Below are 21,570 nucleotides of genomic sequence, written 5' to 3' on the forward strand. Positions count from 1 at the left end.
AGAAGCACCTAAGGAAGTAATGGTCTCTCATGCCATGAACAGAACCCTAAAAAAAACCAGAACATTTGGCACCAAAGGGTATTCTGGAAAAGGAACTATTTTGTTCATCAGGCTTCCTTCCCTTCTAGAAGTCTCAGTTCCCAGAAAGATAATCAGTAACCAGACTAGTGTCATGGTTTAACCCCACCCAGCAACTAAGCACCACACAGCCACTCACTCACTCTCCCACCACCCAGTGGGATGGGGGAAAGAATCAGAAGGAAAAAGGTAAAACTCATGGGGTGAGATAAGAACAGTTTAGCAGAACAGAAAAGAAGAAACTAATAATGATAATAAGAACAATAATATAATGACAATAATAATAATAAAAGGATTGGATGGAATATACAAAACAAGTGATGCACAATGCAGTTGCTCACCATTCGCCGACCGATGCCCAGTTAGTCCTGCAGCAGCAGTCCCCGCAGGCCAACTGCCCCCAGTTTATATACTGGGCACAGTGTCACATGGTATGGAATACCCCTTTGGCCAGTTTGGGTCAGCTGTCCTGGCTGTGTCCCCTCCCAACTTCTTGTGCCCCTCCAGCCTTCTTGCTAGCTGGGCATGAGAAGCTGAAAAATCCTTGACTTTAGACTACCCATTACTTAGCAACAACTGAAAACATCAGTGCGTTATCAACGTTCTTCTCATACTGAATGCAAACCGTAACACTATACCAGCTACTAGAAGGAAAATTAATTCTATCCCAGCCAAAACCAGGACTGCTAGGCATAGAGGCAGTCTCACCAAAAATTAAGTCAAAATGCTCAGATCTTGCAAAATCATCTTGTTCTGGAAACCGCTCTCTGCTTTTGAGAATGTGGCTTTTTCAGCTTCTCTGTTCAAGATTTCTTCAAATTTGAGGTTCCATAGGAAGGGCTTTGATTTCTCACAAAGATCCATAATACTGCAAAGTTCATAATCATTCAGGTTATCCAGGCAGTGAAGGTGAGATGAAGCAGACAGCATACATACTGAATTCAGCTCTGAGTAGAGTCAGATACATTCTCAACATCTGTCAGTCTGAGGGGACGTGTGAAGATTCACACTAGATCCAGAGGCAGAGGTACAGTGAAGGCCAAAGGCCCGGAGATTCCAAAGTCTCCATATGCCAAGAGCGGAACTTCACTAGCAAAGATGCACCAGTCTATAAAAGCAGTGAAGCACTGAAAGCAAAAAAGGGAGAGAACAAAACAGAAGTGTTTGGGACAAGAATGTAGTTGCAACAAATCCTCTACGCCTTGCTCGACAACTGGAGTTTCAGGGCAAAGTCTGCCTCTCTGCTGGCAGGACAACACATGTGTATCCCCATGGATACATATGGCTTTGGCCAAAAAAGTTGCCAAATTACTGTTCCTCTCAATCACATAAAATTGCGGGGGGGTGGGGACAACGCCAAAATAAAACTTTGGGATTACTCTAATACTTGTTTTCTACCCATAGTACACATGTGTTTGTGTGTGCATGCATAGGCACAATGACAAATCATGAAGGAGGATGTGTCATTACCTTTAGGACAAGATACTATGATCTGGAAAATAAAGCACCAGACTGGTGCTGAAGACGATGTTGTTTACATTTCAGTTCCACTACTGATCAAAAATTTAGCCCTGTCAATTCAGCATTATGCCCTGCCTCAGTTTTGACTGTGAAGTGAGATACAGAGATGAGTATTTTTTTGCAAACTCTACTGCCAAAGGTCAGGAATAGCAACAAAGGGATCTAGAAGAGTCTTGCCTCTTGCATTTTCTTAGGAAAAAAGCTTCAGCTAGCCAGCAGGTGCAAGTGAAAGACTCAGTAACACATGTAAGTAAATAAAAAAGCAAATACATTTATTTTTTAAAGACAGCTTTTATCCAGTTTATGCTTTTTAAAGAAGACAATACATTTCAACTTCACAATGGATACGGAATGTATTTCATAATCTTAAAATCTACACCTCACAAGATCATTGCTTTTCAAGTAAAATAAAGAATGAGAGAAAGATTTCTAATACATCTGAAAATACACTTCATGCAATTTTGGAACAAAACCACGTGAAATATTTTTCTTGTAAGATTACTTGGTATTATTTGAGGGAAAAAGTAAGGTTCGATGACTGTCAAATTATGACTTCCTATGATCCGGCATGATTTTCTGTGAAGCTTAACATTGATCCTGAATATCCTAGGTTTAATTCTTGATCTTAGGGCCATTATAACACTGTGCAAGACATACTTTACTAACTAAGGGACTTCCCTATTATTTATGAATGTTATTCAGATATTGAATTCATTTTGAAGGGTGGAAGTTTTCATTAATAAATTCATTACTTCTAAGAAAATTCCACAACTTACAAGTTCATTCCAAATGCCGCCGTTTGTGTACTCTTTTTTTCAGAAGGATATTGAAATAAGCATGACCAAAACCCCCAAATAACCAAAGCAAAAAGATCTATTTCAGTGCTTCAGCATTTTTGCTGAGGATTAGAATGCTTCTCCTATGAAAGCAGTTTCTAGAAAATATCAATCACCAAAAATTTTAGACAGTGCTTCTAGAATCCATTTCCTATAAATTTGAATGATTTGATACGAGAGCCCAGAACAGAGAAAGTGGTATATTTTGATGGGGAAAAACGGAACTACTTGTGCTCCATTATCCGAACACATGCATCTTAGTTTAAGCAAAGCACAATGCCATGTTTTACTTGAAGAGTTCTAAAGTGCTCAGACCTTCCAACTTTAAGGACAACAGGATGCAGAGACAGAGGTTATAGTAAGCTGTGGCAAACGTGAAAGTTCAAGGAACTTAGGAACACACAGAATGAGACTCAGTAGCTTAAGTACAGGCAACTAGTGCTGGTTTTGATGCTCTATAATCTGCATGAAGCTAGCAGATGTAACACAAGACCTAGAGGAGACCAGTGCCCTTCTGCCCTGCTGAGATGCAGAAGTCACATCCTAGAGCATCTAAAATGGCTCTACGTGACTATGCCTGTGAAGTGAATCCTATCCTTGAAAACTAACCAGTGCTAAATTCCAGAAGTGTAGGAAACTCACAGCAAATGCCTCCTTCCTTTCTCCAAGCTACCAACAAATGGTTTTGCTGCTGTAGAGAAAGTCTCTTGGGGACTACCTAAGCCACGTAATAAAACTAATACTTTGTGGTATACTTTTAAGGGACTCAAACCCCTAAAATGTCATTTTCTTTATACATTTAATACATCAAAAGCAAAGCCCAATTCAGAATTATCCTTGTGCTTCACCAAAGGGCACAGTACATGGGTGCATAAAGGAAGGCTTATTTAACCTCTAAAAAGGACTGAGGTGAAGAGCTCTTCAGCAAATCAGTATCACTTCCAGATTTTTACTCCAATAAGCCTTTTTTTTTTCCCATCTAGTTTCTACAATAATAGCTCAGAAGAGCCTAAAAAAAGATTTTGCATTCAAATCTTGAAGGTCTCATGATCCCCTACCTTTCCAAAACAGAGTTAAAGGAATTTCATGATGTTTTCAATAAAAATTAAAAAATCAAATCACTTCACCTCTTGACTGACCTTGAGAAACCACTCATCTGGAATACTGTACTTCCAACTATGTATTTCCAATTATGTAACACTTTTAATCTGGTGACTGATCTCCCAAAGAAATAAATGATTTGATGCACAGTAATGAAGTGATTCATGAAATAAAACACCTGCTTAATAGGTAGCAGAAAACAAGCTGCTGCTTTTCATCTTTTGTAAAATACAAGACATTGTCATGTTCTGTCAGAACATGACAATCTACTTGTGAATCTTAAATAGGAAGACTGAAATCCAGCTGTAAGTTACTCTCAACTTGAAAATGCTTTATATATAAACCACCTCTATTCCTTGGAACTTAAAACTGTATTGCAAATCAAGAAGCAATTCTTTGAGAAAACTATAAAGCTTCGAAAGTATCTGCTTAGTTTGGTGTCCACAGAAACCTTCTCACTTCCACAACTGGTACCCAGATGCAAAAGTTTAGTGAAATCTCTTAACATTATATCCAGACCACAGTATATTTGCATATAAGTGTTTGACTAGTCACATGGCACAGCATAATGCAAAAGAGGCCTGGGAAGTAGATACTGCCATTTTATGCATTTGGCCTTTCATGTTAGAGATACCTTATAATTTTAGAATTACATCTGGTCGTTGTGGTTTTGGGTAGACCTAGTCTGTGTATGTTAAAGTGTCAAAGCACTAGGCTCCACATCTCAGCATACTAGTATTGTGTGTTCAGGTTCACAGTATTGACTCAGGTTCAGTGCTCACTGACTTCAGTACCTGTGCAGACACTTCGTCTGGGCCAGCCTTCTTGACGATCATTAAAGCAGCGCTGGACACCCAAATGGTTTCTTCTCAAAACTCAAACAATTGTAAGCTGACTTTATTATTCGGAACTGATTGAAGCTAAAAGTTTGAACACAGTTACTAACGTATTTTTTTTAAATAGTCAACAAATCCTGAGAATTTCCATCTTGTTTTCAAAGTGCACAATTCTCAAAGAGGAAGCTGCTGCTAACAGTATGATAGCCTTCCCAAGTGATGCAGAAGCTACAGCAGTTATTGCAGCAATCCTTCAATGTGTGAAGAAAAAGATCCTATCAATAATTTTCAAACTACTACATATGCTGCATTTGAACAGAATAGTTAATTACCACAGCTGTTTGGGAAGAAAAGTTTTTTTTCCATTTTGCCATAACTACAGCACTGATCACCAAAGTGCTTCAGTCTTTCTCTAGGGAAAGTTGGCAACAACAGGGACTAATAAGTCAGGGATACATGCTGCTTTCATTAACAGACTTCAGATTAAAAAAAAGACAAACAAAAAACCCCCAAACTGAGCTTACATATTAAAAACTGGTCAGATTTTGCATACAAGCAAACAGCACTGTAGGTGTTAAGGGATAAATAATGTTCAGCTCAAGTATCAGCCAGTTTATCAGGTTTGCATCAGTAAAGTGCTTTCATTATTCTGTAGGTTGTTGTTCCAATATCCTTGTTAAATAAATGCTAGTTCTTTGTTAGAAACAATCAATTCTCTTTAGAAGATGGAAGCAAAGCCTTCCCCCTAGAGGAAGCTCACCTCCCATACTAAGTTAGAAATAATCACGGCATGTCCAAAACAACTGATAGCCTGCACCATCTACTTTAAGTGGAGCTAAAGTTAAGTTTTAACATTTTAACTTTGATAGCTGGATTTTCTGTGCCAAATGAACAGTCTTGGACTTTGTTTTGCAATGCCTCTCCTCCATTATTGAGTTGACTGATAATTTCCTATCCTGGAGAATGCAACTTATTTACAATATTTGCCTTATACTGTCAACAATGCTTCCTGGAACACACATGCAGCTCTTGTGCTGGCATACATGATACTCAGTTTATCCTAGCCAATAAAGAAAGCAGATGCAATTCTACAGCTTTCTCACTTTGAGAACTAGCTCATGAGACATTAGTTTGATTCTCCTTGCTGCTGTCAAACATGTGGATGCCATTAGGACAGTCAGAACAAAATCCTGGGCTACAGCATGTCGAGAATTCTCTTTCCATCACATCCTGTGATAGCAAATCCAGGTGTGACAGAGCTTCATAATTTCCCCTTCTTGGCCCCATAATGAAACCACTGTGTGCACTGCAAGTTGCTGATGCTCTACCTCAATCAAAGCCGGAAAACGTCATAACTATCTTCAGTAAAGGTAATACATTCATTATTTGCAGCATAGATTAGCTGATCTTTCCTAAGTAGAGTTCAGATCTATTCAGAATAGCTAAAAAAGGCTTCACCTTTCCCTCTGAGAGGTTGCTGATGGATAACGCAAGGGACCTCTTCCCCTCCCACCCCAACACACACAGAGTACAGGCCTATACCACAACTGATAGCCATGCCTGTGACTGATTATGTCACTGAAGTTCTAAAACAAGGCAGTACAGAAGTCACACTGTTCACAGCTTTAAATATTGTCCTCTTTGATTAAAAAAAAAAAACAACAACCCAAAACCCAACAAAGCAGATTTAAGTGCAAAAGGAAAACATCACTTAAGGTGAAATTTTAGGGCAGGTCTGACCATAATTTATGAAAAAGACCCACAACAAAACAGAAATCAAATTTTAAGTAAAAAGAAGACAAGGTCACTGACTACACACCACTAGGATGACTGAATATTATTAGGGATTTTACTTTTCTTGACCATAAGGGTTTTCATTCAACAGTTACCAAGTTTTCCTGCATGGAGATTAAGCCTTGCCCACTGTCCTTTCAGAAGGGAGGGGGCAGGGGAAAACAACAAAAGTATCCAGAATCACTGCAACATGCCTGGTGAAAAATACCAAACTGCTAGAATTAAGGAAGACATTGTAAAGCATGACAACGAAAGAAACCATATCTAGTCTCATCAGACCATTAAATGCCCCTAGCCATCCGTTTGCTGAAACCAGAAAGGCACTCGGCTAACGCAAAGCCAGCTAACTTTCTTGACCTCATCATCTGAGTATCTTATCTAGCCAAGAGCCAGAAGATGAGATGGTCCACAAGTTATTCTTGGGCAGAAGATCTAGACAACCTTTGTGGGGTGTCACCACATCAGTATAAGGCTGGGCATGGTTTAGGCTAAGCATGTAACCAGCTTGGAGCCAAACTAGTGATAAAGGTTGTAGCAGTCCCTATTAGGTAACTGTATCCAATAACCAGAAATGTAGATTACACCAAAGATTTCATGCCAGCATTATGCCACATAACCCAGCTGCAGAGTCACCATAGTGGGCAAGTCACACTTCAGCTGTTCCAAATCCACATGCCATCTAAGTCCCACAGGTTGGCCATTCTTTTGAGCCTGTCTTTAAATCAAGATTAGATGTCTTTCTGGAAAGAGACAGAACACACAAGAAAGATTCACTGCTTCCTTTACTCACAGTGTAATTAGAAGGAAAAAAAATAAAAAGGACCATTTTTAAATATTAGTTGCTCTGCCTCCAGCTTCCCATTACTCCTCTCCTCCCTGCCCTGGATGGGAGAGCCTATTTTAGTAGTCATTTTTGCTTTCTGAAGAAACATATTTGTCCTGGTTTCAGCTGGGATAGGGTTAATCGTCTTCCTAGTAGCTGGTATAGTGCTATGTTTTTGAGTTAGGTATGAGAAGAATGTTGATAACACTGATGTTTTCAGTTGTTGCTAAGTAATGTTTAGTCTAAAGTCAAGGATTTTTCAGCTTCTCATGCCCAGCCAGCAAGAAGGCTGGAGGGGCACAAAAAGCTGGGAAGGGACACAGCCAAGAGAGCTGACCCAAACTGGCCAAAGGGGTATTCCACACCATGTGACATCATTCCCAGTATATAAACTGGGGGGGAGTGGGGGGGATCGCTGCTCGGGGACTAACTGGGCGCCGGTCAGTGGGTGGTAAGCAATTGCATTGTGCATCACTTGTTTTGTATATTCCAATCCTTTTGTTGTTATTATTGTCATTTTATTATTTTTCTTATTATCATTATTAGTTGTTTCTTTTCTATTCTATTCAACTGTTCTTATCTCAACCCATGAGTTTTACTTTTTTTTTTTCTCTGATTCTCTTCCCCATCCCAGTGGGTGGGGGGAGAGTGAGTGAGCGGCTGCGTGATGCTCAGCTGCTGGCTGGGGTTAAACCACAACATATTCAATGGAATTACTGCTTTACACTAATGCTTTCTTTTAAAACTCAAGACTGGGCTACATAAGCAAAAACCTAGCCTGCACATCAAAGGAAATTATTATTCCATTCTGCTATGCACCTGTGAAGCTACATCTCAAGTATGGTACATCCACTTTTGGGACCCTGAATGCAAAAGAGATATTGGTAAGTAGGTCCAGTGGAGGACCATCAAGATGGTTGAGAGCTGGAGAACATGACAGGTGAGGTGAGACTAGTGAGCTCAGTTTGTGTAGCATGAAGAACAGATAGCTAAGTGAGGAGAACTAATTGCTCTCTTCAACAACCTAACTGGTGTTCATAGAGAAGACAAAGCCAGACTATTTTCAGAGATGCACAGCACACTGACAAGAGAAAACAGATACAACTTGCAGCAAGAGAAATTCCAGATAGATACAGAGAACAGTTCTTCACCACAAGGGTGGTCAAACACTGAAACAGCTTGTCCAGAGCGGTTGTGGAATCCCTACCCTTGCTGATTTTCAAACCTCACCTTGACAAACCCTGGATCAACCTGGTCTAATTTTGAAGTTACCCTGCTTTAAAGAAGATGTCAGACTAGATGACCTCCAGAGGTCCCTTCCTAAATTATTGGTTTAACTTTTAAATTATTTTACAATTTTGTGTTCTTGAGCCAGAGTGATTTTTGTGCCTTTTCCCAGGGAGTTGTTTGTTATTTAAGAAAAAGCCTGTATCAAGGCATTTACACCAAGGAACCTTGTTCTAAAACAAATTACATTAGCATTTTTTTTTAAATAAAGTTTTATTTCCATTAAACCACCTCAGCATTAATTGCATTTACTAAATCCCTCAGTTGTCCCTCCATTATTTTCCCGCAGAATCTATGTGAGGCTAAATAGTTATTTAGGTCATCCTGCTTGACCTTTTTAAATAAGTCTTCAATCCTATTGTATTTTAAGTTTTTGGGAGGGACACCTCAGAAAAGAAATATTCTCAGCCCACTCTTTTAGAACTGCTGGGTGCAGATTACAAAGACTTATTTATAGCCTTTGTTAAGAAATGGACTTTTTAGTATCTTCCTTCTAACTTCTAGATTTAAGTACTTAAGTCACCTGTGAGATATTATAATGCAATCTCATTCTATCTAAAAAACCCAGAAGTATCTACTGTAATCTTCTGCCTCTTTCACTATGAATCATGTTATCATTATCACCTACATTACTGTTAGAATTATTTCTCAATTTTAACAATCTCACCTTTGTTATCCTTTGCTTTACTAGTCAAGGTTTTCTCTCAGGAATATTTTGTTTCTTTTAATCAGTTTTCTACATTTTTCATGCCCCACTCAATGCCATTTCTCCTCTACCATCCTCACACTTACACCTTACAGAAAAGGAAGGAGGGGCCCTGAATTGCTTCCTTTTCACTGCAATGAAAGCAAGGCTGATTTTAACAGAATTTGCCCTTTATGAACAACCTTTACAGTTGTTAACTGTGATTTCTAATGTAATTTATTTGGGGAAATCTACCATATACCTATTTACATACTTTCTCACATGCACACCACGCCCCTACCCCCCCCACCCCGTTTTTGTACTTTAGTCTGGACTTGCATATAACCAGACTTCTAAATGACAAGCAAAATTGTGTCCCATATCAAATCCGAAGTTATCACTAAAAAACAGTTATCAAAGGTTTCAAAGTAAATGAGATATGTACAAAAAAAGACTTATTTGGCCCCAACTGTTGGCACGCAGCATTTTACTCTGCCATATCAATGCAGAAGTATACCCTTCTCTATTATCATTAAATTCCCCCCTCCTCAATATCGACCAGTTATAGTTCTCTTTCCTAGCATATTTACATCTTCTCTATTGGCCTTAATTCACAGTCCACTTCAGAATAGCTCCAATACTTTTACTCCCTATCACTGCCATTTTAAGCTCAAATAATCTACCTGCCTACTTTGCCCTTCTACCTTTTTAGTTTTATTCTCTTCAATTAATCTCATTTTTCCTTCAGCTGGATCAGGCCCATCTACTGCCAGTTCCACATCCCTAGCTTGAGCTGCTGTCTACCTTTAAGTGACCGTGTTCTCCTTGGCCTGTTCATGCATCTCCAGCTATCTCTTTTCTCTAGCTCAGAGACTTCCCAGATCCAGTCATTTTCTTTTACCATCTCCCCTTTCCAGTCTCCCACCCTGTCACAAAATTTTTGACTTGTAAAATATAAACACCACAAATACATTTGTGCAGAACTAGCACATCTGCCCCATACAGTCCTTTCATGCGCTACATGCATAACTACAATACAGTATATTACATAATTAGCAATACTGTCATTTTGTTAAAATATGCTGCTCTAAGGCAAGCTTATTGTCTTCTGAGGGGGGGATCAGATAAATATCATATTCTGATCTGTTCCCCTATTTACAAATACACCTTTTTAAAATTTACATAAATGGACTTGAGAATGTGCATTTATACTAAAAGATACATGGACAACAGATTGGTGTCCCATACTTTTAACAGCTTTGCCATCTCAAAAAAAGAAGAGAATTCAAACTACAACCAGGATAATGAAGTTTCTTCATAACACCGTGAAGCCAAAAAACCACCACTGGTGGATTCAACCTTCTTAATTCTGCACCTTTTTCAGGGCTAAGTTCACAGTACTGCTAAGCCTCCATGTGCATCAACTGGTGTCACTATAGAGACAAAAATAACACAGTAGCAAAACAGTAGAGGTTTGAACCAAACAAGAACAGTAACATTAGCAACTACATACTCAAATTTCTAATATTTTTTAAAGTCTTCAGTTTTACTTAAGTAAACATTTTACAGTAATTGCTAGTTAATGTTCCCTGAAACAACAGCAACCCAAAAATAATTACAGCAAGAACAAATGACTTCCGGGCTTCGCAGAAAACACCTCTTATATTTAAATTTAATTCCTGGCATTCTGCCAAAGTGGGGTATGGGCACCTAAGTGGAAAAATAACTTCAAAGGCCTCTAAAACATTAATACAGAAAACGAGTTGCTTCTCTTACCTGGCGAGAAGGTGGCACGTGCAAAATGAGCTTCCTCCTCTGAGTAAGCCACTCACATGTAGCTCGTGATACTTATGCAAATGAGCTACAAGTACACTTCCAGGTCAGCCATCTTGATACTAAGATCTTGTTCTGTTTACGTAGCAGCATGAGTACTATTTTTTAGCCAGCCTGAGCTATGCTGTTGTACCTCTCAGCTAGTAGCCTACATCTGCTTGTTAAAGCCTGCTGGAACTCCCACTTCTCCACACAAGTGGCTGAACGTGTCAGGAGTGCCCCTGCAGCTCACTGAGCATGCCACAGCCTCCAAGGGAACGTTGCAACTGCAAGTGCCTCCAGTCGGACTCTTTGTACTGCCTTCTGTGCTGCCAACTATTAGCACTGCAGCAACTATGTGCAGTGAAGTACCTCCCACATACCACACAGTAGTACCAACAAGCATAAATTTATTACAGCACAGCACAAGACAGCACACTAAAAAAAGAAGAAAGCTGAAATTTCCTCAGTATTCTCACTTACTAGCAATCTAATTACACCTAGCTTCCTTTGTACATCTTTTCACATTCATCAGCACGGCTCTTTCGGTCCAGAAACCAGAGTGCTCCTGCAATCCGTGCACAGGAGAACTCCATGACACGTGTTAGCTGCTGCCGACGCGGAGCCAGACTGCAGTTACAGCTAGCTGGCGCCAGTAAAAATTTACATAAAGGGGGCCTCATTTCAGGACTAAATTGCAGCAGGATATTGCTGAGCAACGCCTCCCCCCACCCCCGCGAGACTACTACGGGTTCTAGAATATATTGTCTAGTTATTTGCTTATAATCCAGATCCATGTCAAAAGTCAAGTGCTGCTCTTACTGTTTATATAAACAAAAATTGACAGTCTCTACAAAAGAAATTCCACCTTGAAGCCTGTTCCTAGTAGGCTGCTACACACTGCACTGTTCACAGCGATTCTGGTGAGCGCTCTGTAGTAACAAATAACACACCGAATAAATGGGTATGCTCAATGCTCAGCAACCAGCTTTTCTTAAACTGGTATTTTCAGTATTTTGCAGCCCATCAATAACAAATAACTACCAGCACCAAGTAAGACAGATCCATTTTTAACCTAATGCTGACAGGTAACATGTCTGGCCATTTAATTTGCTGTTTCCACTTCACATTTAACTTTTCTTCATTTAGGCAGATGAAGAAAAAAATGCCCCATCTGGAGCTGTGGACTCTATCTTTCCAAGTACCTAAAAGGTACAGTGACAGGTAGAGGCAGAAGCTTGGATTTCAGCCTCACTCTGACTCCAATTACATTAATAAATGAATTTCATTTTACAAATCCTTATTCTAAGGTCACTGTACTTTTGGGGGGAAAAAAAGAAGCCAGGCTTTGCTTACTATTAAGTGTGTGTATGTAAAGGATGAATCATTTGCCAATACCTTCTTCCTCTCATTTGCGGCCTTGTAAGAAACTCTTAGAGCATGAAACAACTCAATGCAAATAAACATACTGTTTATTATACTAACTATAAACATGAATTTGTGAAATCTTAAATAAAATCAAGTTAAACTGACAGTAATGTTTGGCTAGCTACACATCTAGCAACACTGCCGTAGCTGCACCCACAGCCTGGCACCATTTAGGGGAAAAGGAAAGTGATGGAGACAGTGATGCTTGTCAATTCCAGCAGGGCAAAGGCAAAGCGCCTCAGGACCATATGAGCCTGCTTTTCACCACAGGCCTCTTCTAGTTCCCTGCGCTGTTCCTCTTTAGAATACCAACAGTGTCAAGGTTATATATAGTCAAATTACTTTATATATGCCCTTCCCACTGTGAGCGTAATTTGCTGTATGGCTGGTTCTAGGTTATTTGACCTTAACACAATTTGTTCACCTGTCCTATCAAAAAGATACCAATTTTGTATCTGAAAGTATTTAGTAGTGCAAATTACTCTTCATTGGTTGTTACAATTCATCCTCAGCTGTTGTATCCAAAAGCCTAAAGTGATGTGTAAGGGAAAAATAATTACTTTTCCAGAATGACTGTAACATTAAAATGACAGCCATTAACTATACAAGTGATCTGGTATTGCTCTTCTTTTACATCACATGTATCTTTTGATTTATCTTACTTTCAGACAGATTTGTGTATGTTGGCACATTCAAGCACTGTGCAGAATACATCTTTCAGTGATGCTGTTGTCATTTGCAGAATGAATCATCAGATGAACAGCCTCTGAGCTTAAAAATAAAGGGCACCAATGCTGCTTTAAAAAAAAAAGGCAAACCAAAAAAACCCTTGTGTTTCCCACATACAGCTGCCTGCCCGCCCCCCCCACCAGCTCTACAGCTTTGTGCACAAATACCAGAATAATAGTATGACTCTCAACACAGTAAAACAGATACTGCAAAATAAGAGCCTTTACTTGGAACATTTTCTATTCTTGGCTCAGGGAAGTCCAGGCCACAGCTTGCCAGCAGCCCCGAGGGCGAGCTCTGCATCTGCTGTCTGGGGGAGGCACCACCCCGCTTCCAGAAGGTTCTGGCAGAGTCACCCACACTCCCTCTGCGGCTGTACCTTCCTCTCTGCGCCTTCTTGCCTCTCACACCACTAGCCATGATAAAGCTCATTTTCAAACGCAAAATGTTTTTATAGAGGAGGAGCAATTGGTTAGAAATGCACCAACTCAGTTATACAGGGCACAGGGGGCTGCCTCTGAGCCAGGGGTGAACTGAAGCAACTGGAGGGCTTGCTATGCCCCCAACCAACCGCAGCAATGTCTGCCTGCCATGTACAGAGCTGACGAACCGACCCCAAGAACTAGCACAGGGGCCCGCTTTAGCCACTTCCAAAACAGGGTATTTGGGTGGGGTTTTTTTGTTTCCAGTTTTGGGTTGGTTTGGGTTTTTTTGGTTGTTGGGGGGGGGGGGTGTTGGAGGGGGTTTTGGGGGGTTTTTTTAAATGCTAGAGTCTAACCTGGGAGAATAAACAATAGCATACTCAATTATATTCTCCAGCAATTGCCACTACAGAAAAAAGCCAAAATGTCTGTCTACCTTTCCCATGTTTAGCATGTGGTCAGTGGAAACATTAGAGCTTTTATGACTTTGCCTTCTCAAAGCCAGTTAACAGGACTCTTCCTCCAACATGCACAAAATTTTCTAGTTTCTCATCAGAAGCAACCTTAAAGAGCAGATGTTACAGTCAAAAGTAATAAGGCCAGCTGCATTCAAGATAATTACTATTAAGCTGTATGGTTTCAATTGCTACGTATCAAAGACAACATCCTCAAATTTTAAATGTCGGTTGATTCATCTCAGAATAGAAAGGTACAGAAAAGTCTGCCACAGAATGATTTGCCTAATTCAGACACAATTTTAGATGTAAAAGCATTTCACTGACAAAGCTTGTCTAAAATAAAAGGGGAAAAAAAAAACCAAACCAAACAACTGATGACATCTGTCACTAGTAGCTTGATTAAAGAAGAAAAAAACCCACCACAGAGCAAAAGAAAATGAAGGGCCCTGGGCCTTTGGTAGGCAACACGCACAGAGGCCAAAACACCCCCTTCCCCCCTGTCTTCTCCAAAGCATGAAACAGAACAAATTACTCATCCAAGAGCCAGAAGTTTGGTAGTTCCCAAGTTTCTCTCACATTGGTCTTTGAAAGGCACAGAAAATTATGTTCATTTCTGAAGTAGAGACAGTCTGTCAACCCATTATCTTAGCCAGTGTGGTTTGTTTCAAGATATTTTACAGCAGAAGCCTGTATCAACAGGAGTAGGAAGGCAGGAAAGGGAAGGGGGCGGGGGGAGGAAGGGCTGACACTAGTTGTATCCGCTTTTCTACCACAGAAAAGGGGTGAGAAAGTGTCTGAACCAGGTAACTTCCAGGCAGTAACAGTGTCTAATGTTGCACTCCCTTTCTTTTAGAAAGGGAAAATAGTCAGTTTGACTCCTTATCAACTTTAGAAAAAGCACATTTTGCTCACTTAAATTTACATGAAGAATTTTGTCATTTACTAAACAAATACTGAAAAGCTGACAGATCTTAACCTGCAAATCAAGGTGATGTAGAAAAAAAAAAACAAACCCCAAAACATTTTGCCTTACTCATAGTTCCTTTGAAGACAGGACATTCTTGAGAAAAAAACGTAGTAAAGTTTACAGCTAAAAATAAAGGTCCGATTTAACTGTTTAATAATAGTCATAATGTGATTAAGTATTTAAGATGAAAAACAGTTTTAAGAGCTTGGTAACCATTTATTTCTAGTATCTAAAGAATCTAAGTATCTAAGCAAGTCAGCTGTTTGAAAGTGATTTGCATGCATTAAACAGTACTGCGTTAATTCAACAGTCCATTCCAGTTGGTTCCTAATCCTGCCTGAAATTGTTTGCTCCCAAAATATCTACCAAAATAGAAGATGCAGCTGTGCAAAATGGGACAATTCTGAGTTTTAAGAGGAACATAAAAAATAATCAAGCCATGTTAGAATGGTTCCAAGCAAGTACAATTTAGTAATGAAAAACTATCCAAATAGTTGGAGCACAAATGAAAATAAAGTAGAATCATTTTCTTATAATCAAATATACCATCTTAAAAAAAATGAATTGAGAAAAAAAAAAGTCACTCTATACACTCCTTCAGAGTAAACTACTGTTGGGTATTTCTCTTTGAAAGTCACGTGTATTTGAGACTGCTACGCTACTAGCAATTTATTTACTGATGAAAGCCTATCCTTCAAGTTTACTTAACAGCAGTACAAAGCTGATTGTTCTAGAATGCAGCAGGTCTCAGAAGGGGAGAAAATGCAGATGCAAGAACATGAGCAGAGTCTGACAATGCATCTTGCATTAAAAATGTACAGCGATCATCAATTCAGTTGAAATTGTTAATTCATTATACACAACTATTTCTAATTCATATCAAGAACTTCTAATTTATGTATTTAATAAAAGAATATTATTTTTCTTTTAGCATCCACTGAAGTGCCTTGTTCCCATGCAGGTAAATCAGTGGGGTTTGTTTTCTTTCTGAAGACTAAAGAACACATTATTAACACTATAGGAGGGACCAGAGAAGAGATCATGCTGTCAGCTACCAGTACAGTACTACTGTACAGCAAGCATTACAGTGTACTTAGACTTCTGGAAACAGGGATGTGTTCCATATGCAACACAGGTTTCAAAACTTGCCATATTTTATGCATTCAAACACCCACTTTAGAAAAGAAAAAAGAAAACCAAGCAAAAAAACCCCAAACCAACACCCAACCAAAAAACCCCCAAACCACCCCACCCACCCAGCTCATACAATAAAACGCTACAGCTCCCTGCTGGGCCAGTCATTTCGTACAGCACTTCCAAGAATTACACTGTTTTCAAAACAGCCTGTTAAAGAGCAAAGCAAACCAAAACCAAAGGGAAGACACTGAGACAAGAGCTTTCCTCTGAACTCTGGCAATCTCTGCGTGCCTCTTCTGTAAAATGGGAGTAAGCTTACTCAGCTCACAGAAAAAAAAAAAGGGGGGCAACAAAAAAAGGCACAAAAAGGACTGTATGAAAGACATGGTGTGAATGTACAAGATTTTACTCAAACGTAATACATGTGAAGAACCACTCCTCACAGGGAATGTCAAAAAATATACTCCTTTCCTTTTCATGTTCCCATTAAAGAGGGGGTTAACAAAAAAACCTCAAACCAAGAGAACCAATAGTGCTTGACAATTTTTATACGCTTATTGTTTTATAACATTTTAATATGCTCCTTAAAAAAAACCAAACAACCAACCAAAAAACCCCAAAACAAAAAACCAAAACCACCACAGGATGTATATGGTAAAGTACGTTTTAGACATAAAATTTCATCCCCTTCAATGATTACAAAGTAGGAGTTCAGTGATCATTCATAAAGAATGAATTGTTTCTGCTTGCTTTGAACAATATGAGTTATTAACATCTGGAATTAATCAACAACAGTAACTGACTAAAACCCACACAAACACAAACCTCAGATATCATTTATAAGACTGGGGTCAGGATGACTTGACTCAGAGTATTTTGCAGAAAACCAGAAAGACTATTGTTTGGGGGTGGGAAGAAGGAAATCTCACTACATTATTAATCTGCATTCATTAGATGAAGTGAATGTATGGCAAAACTTCACATTTTATCAAGATAAATGCATTTCAGTAGAATTTGTTGTCCAAGTTCTCAAACAGTTTAAAGTGCCTAAATGTTCTCAGGATCTTAACTATCTTACCCAATCAAGAAAAGCCACTATGAACTAAAATCTGCCTTAAATCAAATCCACTAAACAAAATTCCACTACCAATAAAACAAGTAATAAAACTACCTACCTACATTTCATCATCACCCGTGACCACACATTCGCTTTATTCCTGTCATTGATCTTTTATCCTAAAGCAGGAAAATCCTATGACCAATTACTTACAAATTTACAGTTAGCTGAAGTCAGCAATCAACCTGGGCTTAAAATCCTGTATTTTACTGATTTTTTTTTTTTTATTTCTTCAAATCAAATGCACATGGTAAACACGGAGAAAGCACATCTCCTGAGAACCTGATGCGCACTATCTGCCCAGAATACTTCCCTTCTTTATAAACAGTGTATTGTCATTAACAATAGAAGATCATTTATAGGAACAGATACTTAAAAACTAATTTAACCACTAAGTGCTTTGTTACAGAGTATGCTAAAAGGACCAAATTAATGTACAAAAATACTGAGGAAGGACTAAACTTTTAGGTGTTTAGTACCGACTGTCACATCCTTAGCACTAAGTTCAACTTCAGACAAGAAAATAATATGAGCTACATCCTGATGAGTTATCCAGCTCTTCTGCTGCTCCTGATACGTTTCTGGAGAACTTCAAGTAACTGCCTATTTAATTACTCCCAAATTAACTCATATCCAGCTTAAGATCCCATAAAGACCTTAACTAGGTATTTGAGACAGACACAAACCAAGATTATGAGTGAGTACTGAGAAAAAAAGTCTTCTTTCTCCTCCTCCTTTTATGTTCTCCCCCTCCCCAAGGGAAAAAAGCTGAGCACTGCTTTTCTCCCACCTTCATGTCCCTGGACACTGACACCTATTGACTACCTTTTAATGAGTGTTGAGCATGACAGATAGCTAGGCCACAAACCAGTAACACACACAGGAAAAGACTAGGCCGTGTGGAACCATTAGCACTTTGAAAGTCAGATTTCAATTAAGTTGTACAAAAGAAATAAAAAAATAATTTACCTTGAAACTTTCATTCCATCATTTGTAGTAGCTCTGCAGAATTTATAGTAGCGTTACTCGAGTAGCAAATAACTGCTACCTGCAAAATAGTTAACATTTACATAATCATTCTTATTCCAATGTATTTATGAAGATTTTGTAGTTCTTATCTACACCAGAAAAAGTTACATGTTGAAAATATGATAATCAAATGTAAATCTAACCATTTGGTTACAAAAATTTAACAAAGTTTATAAAGAGTTTATTTTATGTTTTAGTTAAAGTATGAGGTGAGCTTTTGAGAAAGGGCAGAATAAAGTGAGAGCTCTTCCGGCCTGGTAAGGAAGTAAGCCAAAATGAAATAATTTGATTAGCAAGACATATGGGTATGACCTTTGACCTCTCCTGTCCCACCCAATCGACCCTGTAACTGAGAAAGGATAGAGGTCTATGAATTATTTCAGTGAGAGAGGGGAGGGAAAACAAAAAACCAAGAAACACCAAACCAAAAAAAAAAAAAAAACCACCAAGAAACACCTTCCTGTTGACAAAAAGACAACAATATTTTATGATATTTTATACAGCTTAGAATTAGTTAGTTTTGCCTAAACAAAGTTTGAAATTGTTTCTCAGCAAAGCAGAGCTGGTGCTTACCTCTAAGGTCTGGAGCATGTGATGCCAACAGCTCTGCTCATTTGCATACAGTCAAGCTAAACTGCTGCAATGAAGAGCACTTCGTCAGCCATTTTGAAACTGCACTGTCTGAGCTGCACTGAAAATGTGATTTAAGATGGCTGCAATGTGCACTCAAGACCAGCCACTCAGTGACAACTCGGCAGTGCATATAACATTTATACAGCAAAGCACCTCCCTTTTTGCCACACTGCAACAAACTGCACAGGCGGGGGGGCGAGGGGGGCACGGGGGGGGGGCAGAGGAATGGTTTCTTTGACGGGCAGGAAATGGTTAATGCACGGCTGCAACATTGCAGCTACTCAGAACACCACTGGCAAAGAGAAAACTAAAATAAACCAAAAACCACCGAGAGGCAGCCCTGCTAGGTCTGTGATCCAGTATTTGTATCACATACTTCAAATCCCTCCCGACTCCAGGCAGTTCAGAATCCATGTCACATATTAACAGCCACAGATACAGAGCCAGATCACGCATAGAACTGACATACATTAGGGAATACTTTTCAAGAGCAGGCTCATTTCAGTCTTTAAAAAAACCCCCAAAAAACAAAAAAACCCACAAACCTTAAAAAGCTTAAGAAACTGATCTATACCTTTTTACAGCAGCACCTATTTTGAACTATTGTGTAATATTAGCTGCCCAATAAAACAGTTTTACTTGGGGGGGCGGGGGGGGGGAGGAAGTTCACTTTATAAATAAGGAAGCTAGCAAAAAACCCAAGAACACTCCAGAACTTCAGTGCCCACAGAAATCAAGTATCTCATCCCTTATGAATGATGCAGTATGTCATCTAAGTTTTTCAAAGAGACATATCTAGAATTCCTTCAGCAATTTTGCTGAAATCTTTACTAAGTAGTTTGTTCCTAAAGAACTGGTTTGGGAACCTATGGGGCCACAGAGGGGCTCTCAAGCAGATACACAATTTTAACGCAAGCAGAACTAGACAGAATACAGGTTCCTCTCTAATGTCTGTTCATTAACGCCAATCACACGCTCTTGTCCAGGCAACAGTGGATCAGTTCTGGAGGGAACTCCTCTATATCTGCCTCACTTCATCATGTACACCTCTTCTACAAAATCCAAATACGGCTATTTTAAAACAAAATAACTGCAAGAGGACATGGGCAATCCTGAAGGAAATTAATGTTGAATTATTACTAACTATCTACCAAAAAATAGTCTTTGTGATCCAAAATGAGCCCAACACAGTAAGCCCCCCCCCATGCAAGAACATGCCCTGCATCTACTGCTTTTATGAAAATGTCTTAACTTATGTAACTGTGCATGTCTGTTGCCAGCTGTAGCTGGTTATTTCAGGACTGATTAATCATGCCAGCAGTAGCTGTCTGATGCACTCATCACCACCACAGTCAGTATTTCAAACTTAAAAAACGTTGAAATGCACCATCTAGTGAATAAGGACAAAAGGAAAAGCATGATTTGCAATGCAAGAAAAAGCACATGCCACACATGTAAACAGCTACATTGATTATTATTGTATTTGATAATACTGTACAGATTCAGAGGACTAAATTAAAATATGCTTGAAATTCAAATGCCCAAAAGACAAGCCTCTCAAAAACAAATTTGTGAAGACTGGAGAACAACTTCATTACAATTAATTTAAAAGTACCCACTACGCTGAAGCTTTTCTTCAAAAAGACCTATTACTAAATCAAAAATCAGGTTTACAACAAATTCAAAAGAAACGTTTTCTACTAGCCAGTCACAACCCCATGTTGCTTACTCTGAACTTCATACATAGAACACCTTCAGCTTACAGAGATTTACAACAACTTGTAATATTTCAAAATTCAAACTTTGGATTTCATTTGTATGACAAATATACATACACTTTGATTTCCACAGTAGCAATGTTTTAAACAGAAGAGAATTCTATGTTTAGCTCACCTACAAAATTCCTACAGCAAAAGATGAATTCTGACCTCGAGTCCTGGAAGTTCAACAAAAACCTAAGCAGGTTCTAATCCAGAACCCAAGACCTGCACTTGTACAACACTGCATTCTCTGACATTCAGTCTTGGAGCTTGATATATGGAAACTCAGTGACTTCAGTAGGTTTGAATAGGCATAACTACTTGGCAGGAAAATTTCAGAGAACACTTTCACTGAGCCAGAGAAAACAGAACCCATGTCACACTCAAGTTGCTGCAATCAATCATCTTACCTTGTCAGAAAGCTTCATGAATGTGCAGAGGTACTGATATGCTAATGCAGACACCTAGTTGCAAAAAATCTAGCTGAATGGTAAAAAAACCACATGTATTTACTCAAGAGCTCACTTCAATATACTTTGGTTAACATACGCAGGTGTGTTAATATGTTAAAAAATATTAACAAACTAATTTTAAAATAAAACCCAATGCTTAATTAAACACAAAATTAGGAGTGAAATAACTCATCTGAGAATGCTTTGGGAACATTAAAGTGAACCTACACTAGTGTGGAATTCCTGTATCAGCGAGGGACTACAATTTCTTATTGCTACTTAGGGTGGCATCTATACAGGTTCTCAAAAAATAAGTAAGAAAATCGGGCATTTAAAAAAAAATTCAGAATGAAATTTAAACTTAGCCCGTTATGTTTAGTTTTCTCTTAAATATGTAATGAAAACTCGAAACAACCTTAACTCTACCTTCTTCTGATGACATGCCAACACAATGCAGTACCATCTCAGCAAGTTCAATTATTCTAGTCATAAGTTAAATTTTAAAAAAGAGCTTCCATTTTCCAACTGTCTCATGAACATCAAACAAGAAACTCAAGAGAATGGTACCCTGTCATTTCTCTAATTGTTGCCCTGCATAATACCACCCCCCACACACCTCTTAAATATCATTACATAGAGTCAGACTTTATACCAGGGCTCCTACG

General features: G+C 38.9%; 1 protein-coding gene across 9 annotated transcripts in view; it reads right to left on the reverse strand.

The window, feature by feature from the left end:
* ATF7IP (activating transcription factor 7 interacting protein) overlaps positions 1-21,570 on the reverse strand; it is a 115,116-nt gene that overhangs the window by 86,260 nt on the left and 7,286 nt on the right. For 3 of the 9 annotated variants that reach the window (XM_052774527.1, XM_052774526.1, XM_052774517.1), the window contains exons 1-2: positions 18,634-18,802; positions 18,001-18,079 (exon numbers count right to left, since the gene is read on the reverse strand). The exons of 2 other annotated variants lie outside the window; for them this stretch is intronic. In XM_052774527.1, the coding sequence (XP_052630487.1) occupies positions 18,001-18,014 (14 nt within the window). In that variant the 5' untranslated portion in view covers positions 18,015-18,079; positions 18,634-18,802. Of the gene's footprint in view, positions 1-10,737; positions 11,375-18,000; positions 18,080-18,633; positions 18,803-21,570 lie in introns of those variants that run through there. 4 more of the 9 variants (XM_052774529.1, XM_052774528.1, XM_052774524.1 and 1 more) reach the window with 3 other exon arrangements.

Source organism: Harpia harpyja, chromosome 23 (genome assembly GCF_026419915.1).
Source record: "Harpia harpyja isolate bHarHar1 chromosome 23, bHarHar1 primary haplotype, whole genome shotgun sequence".
In the NCBI taxonomy this organism is placed as follows: Eukaryota; Metazoa; Chordata; class Aves; order Accipitriformes; family Accipitridae; genus Harpia; species Harpia harpyja.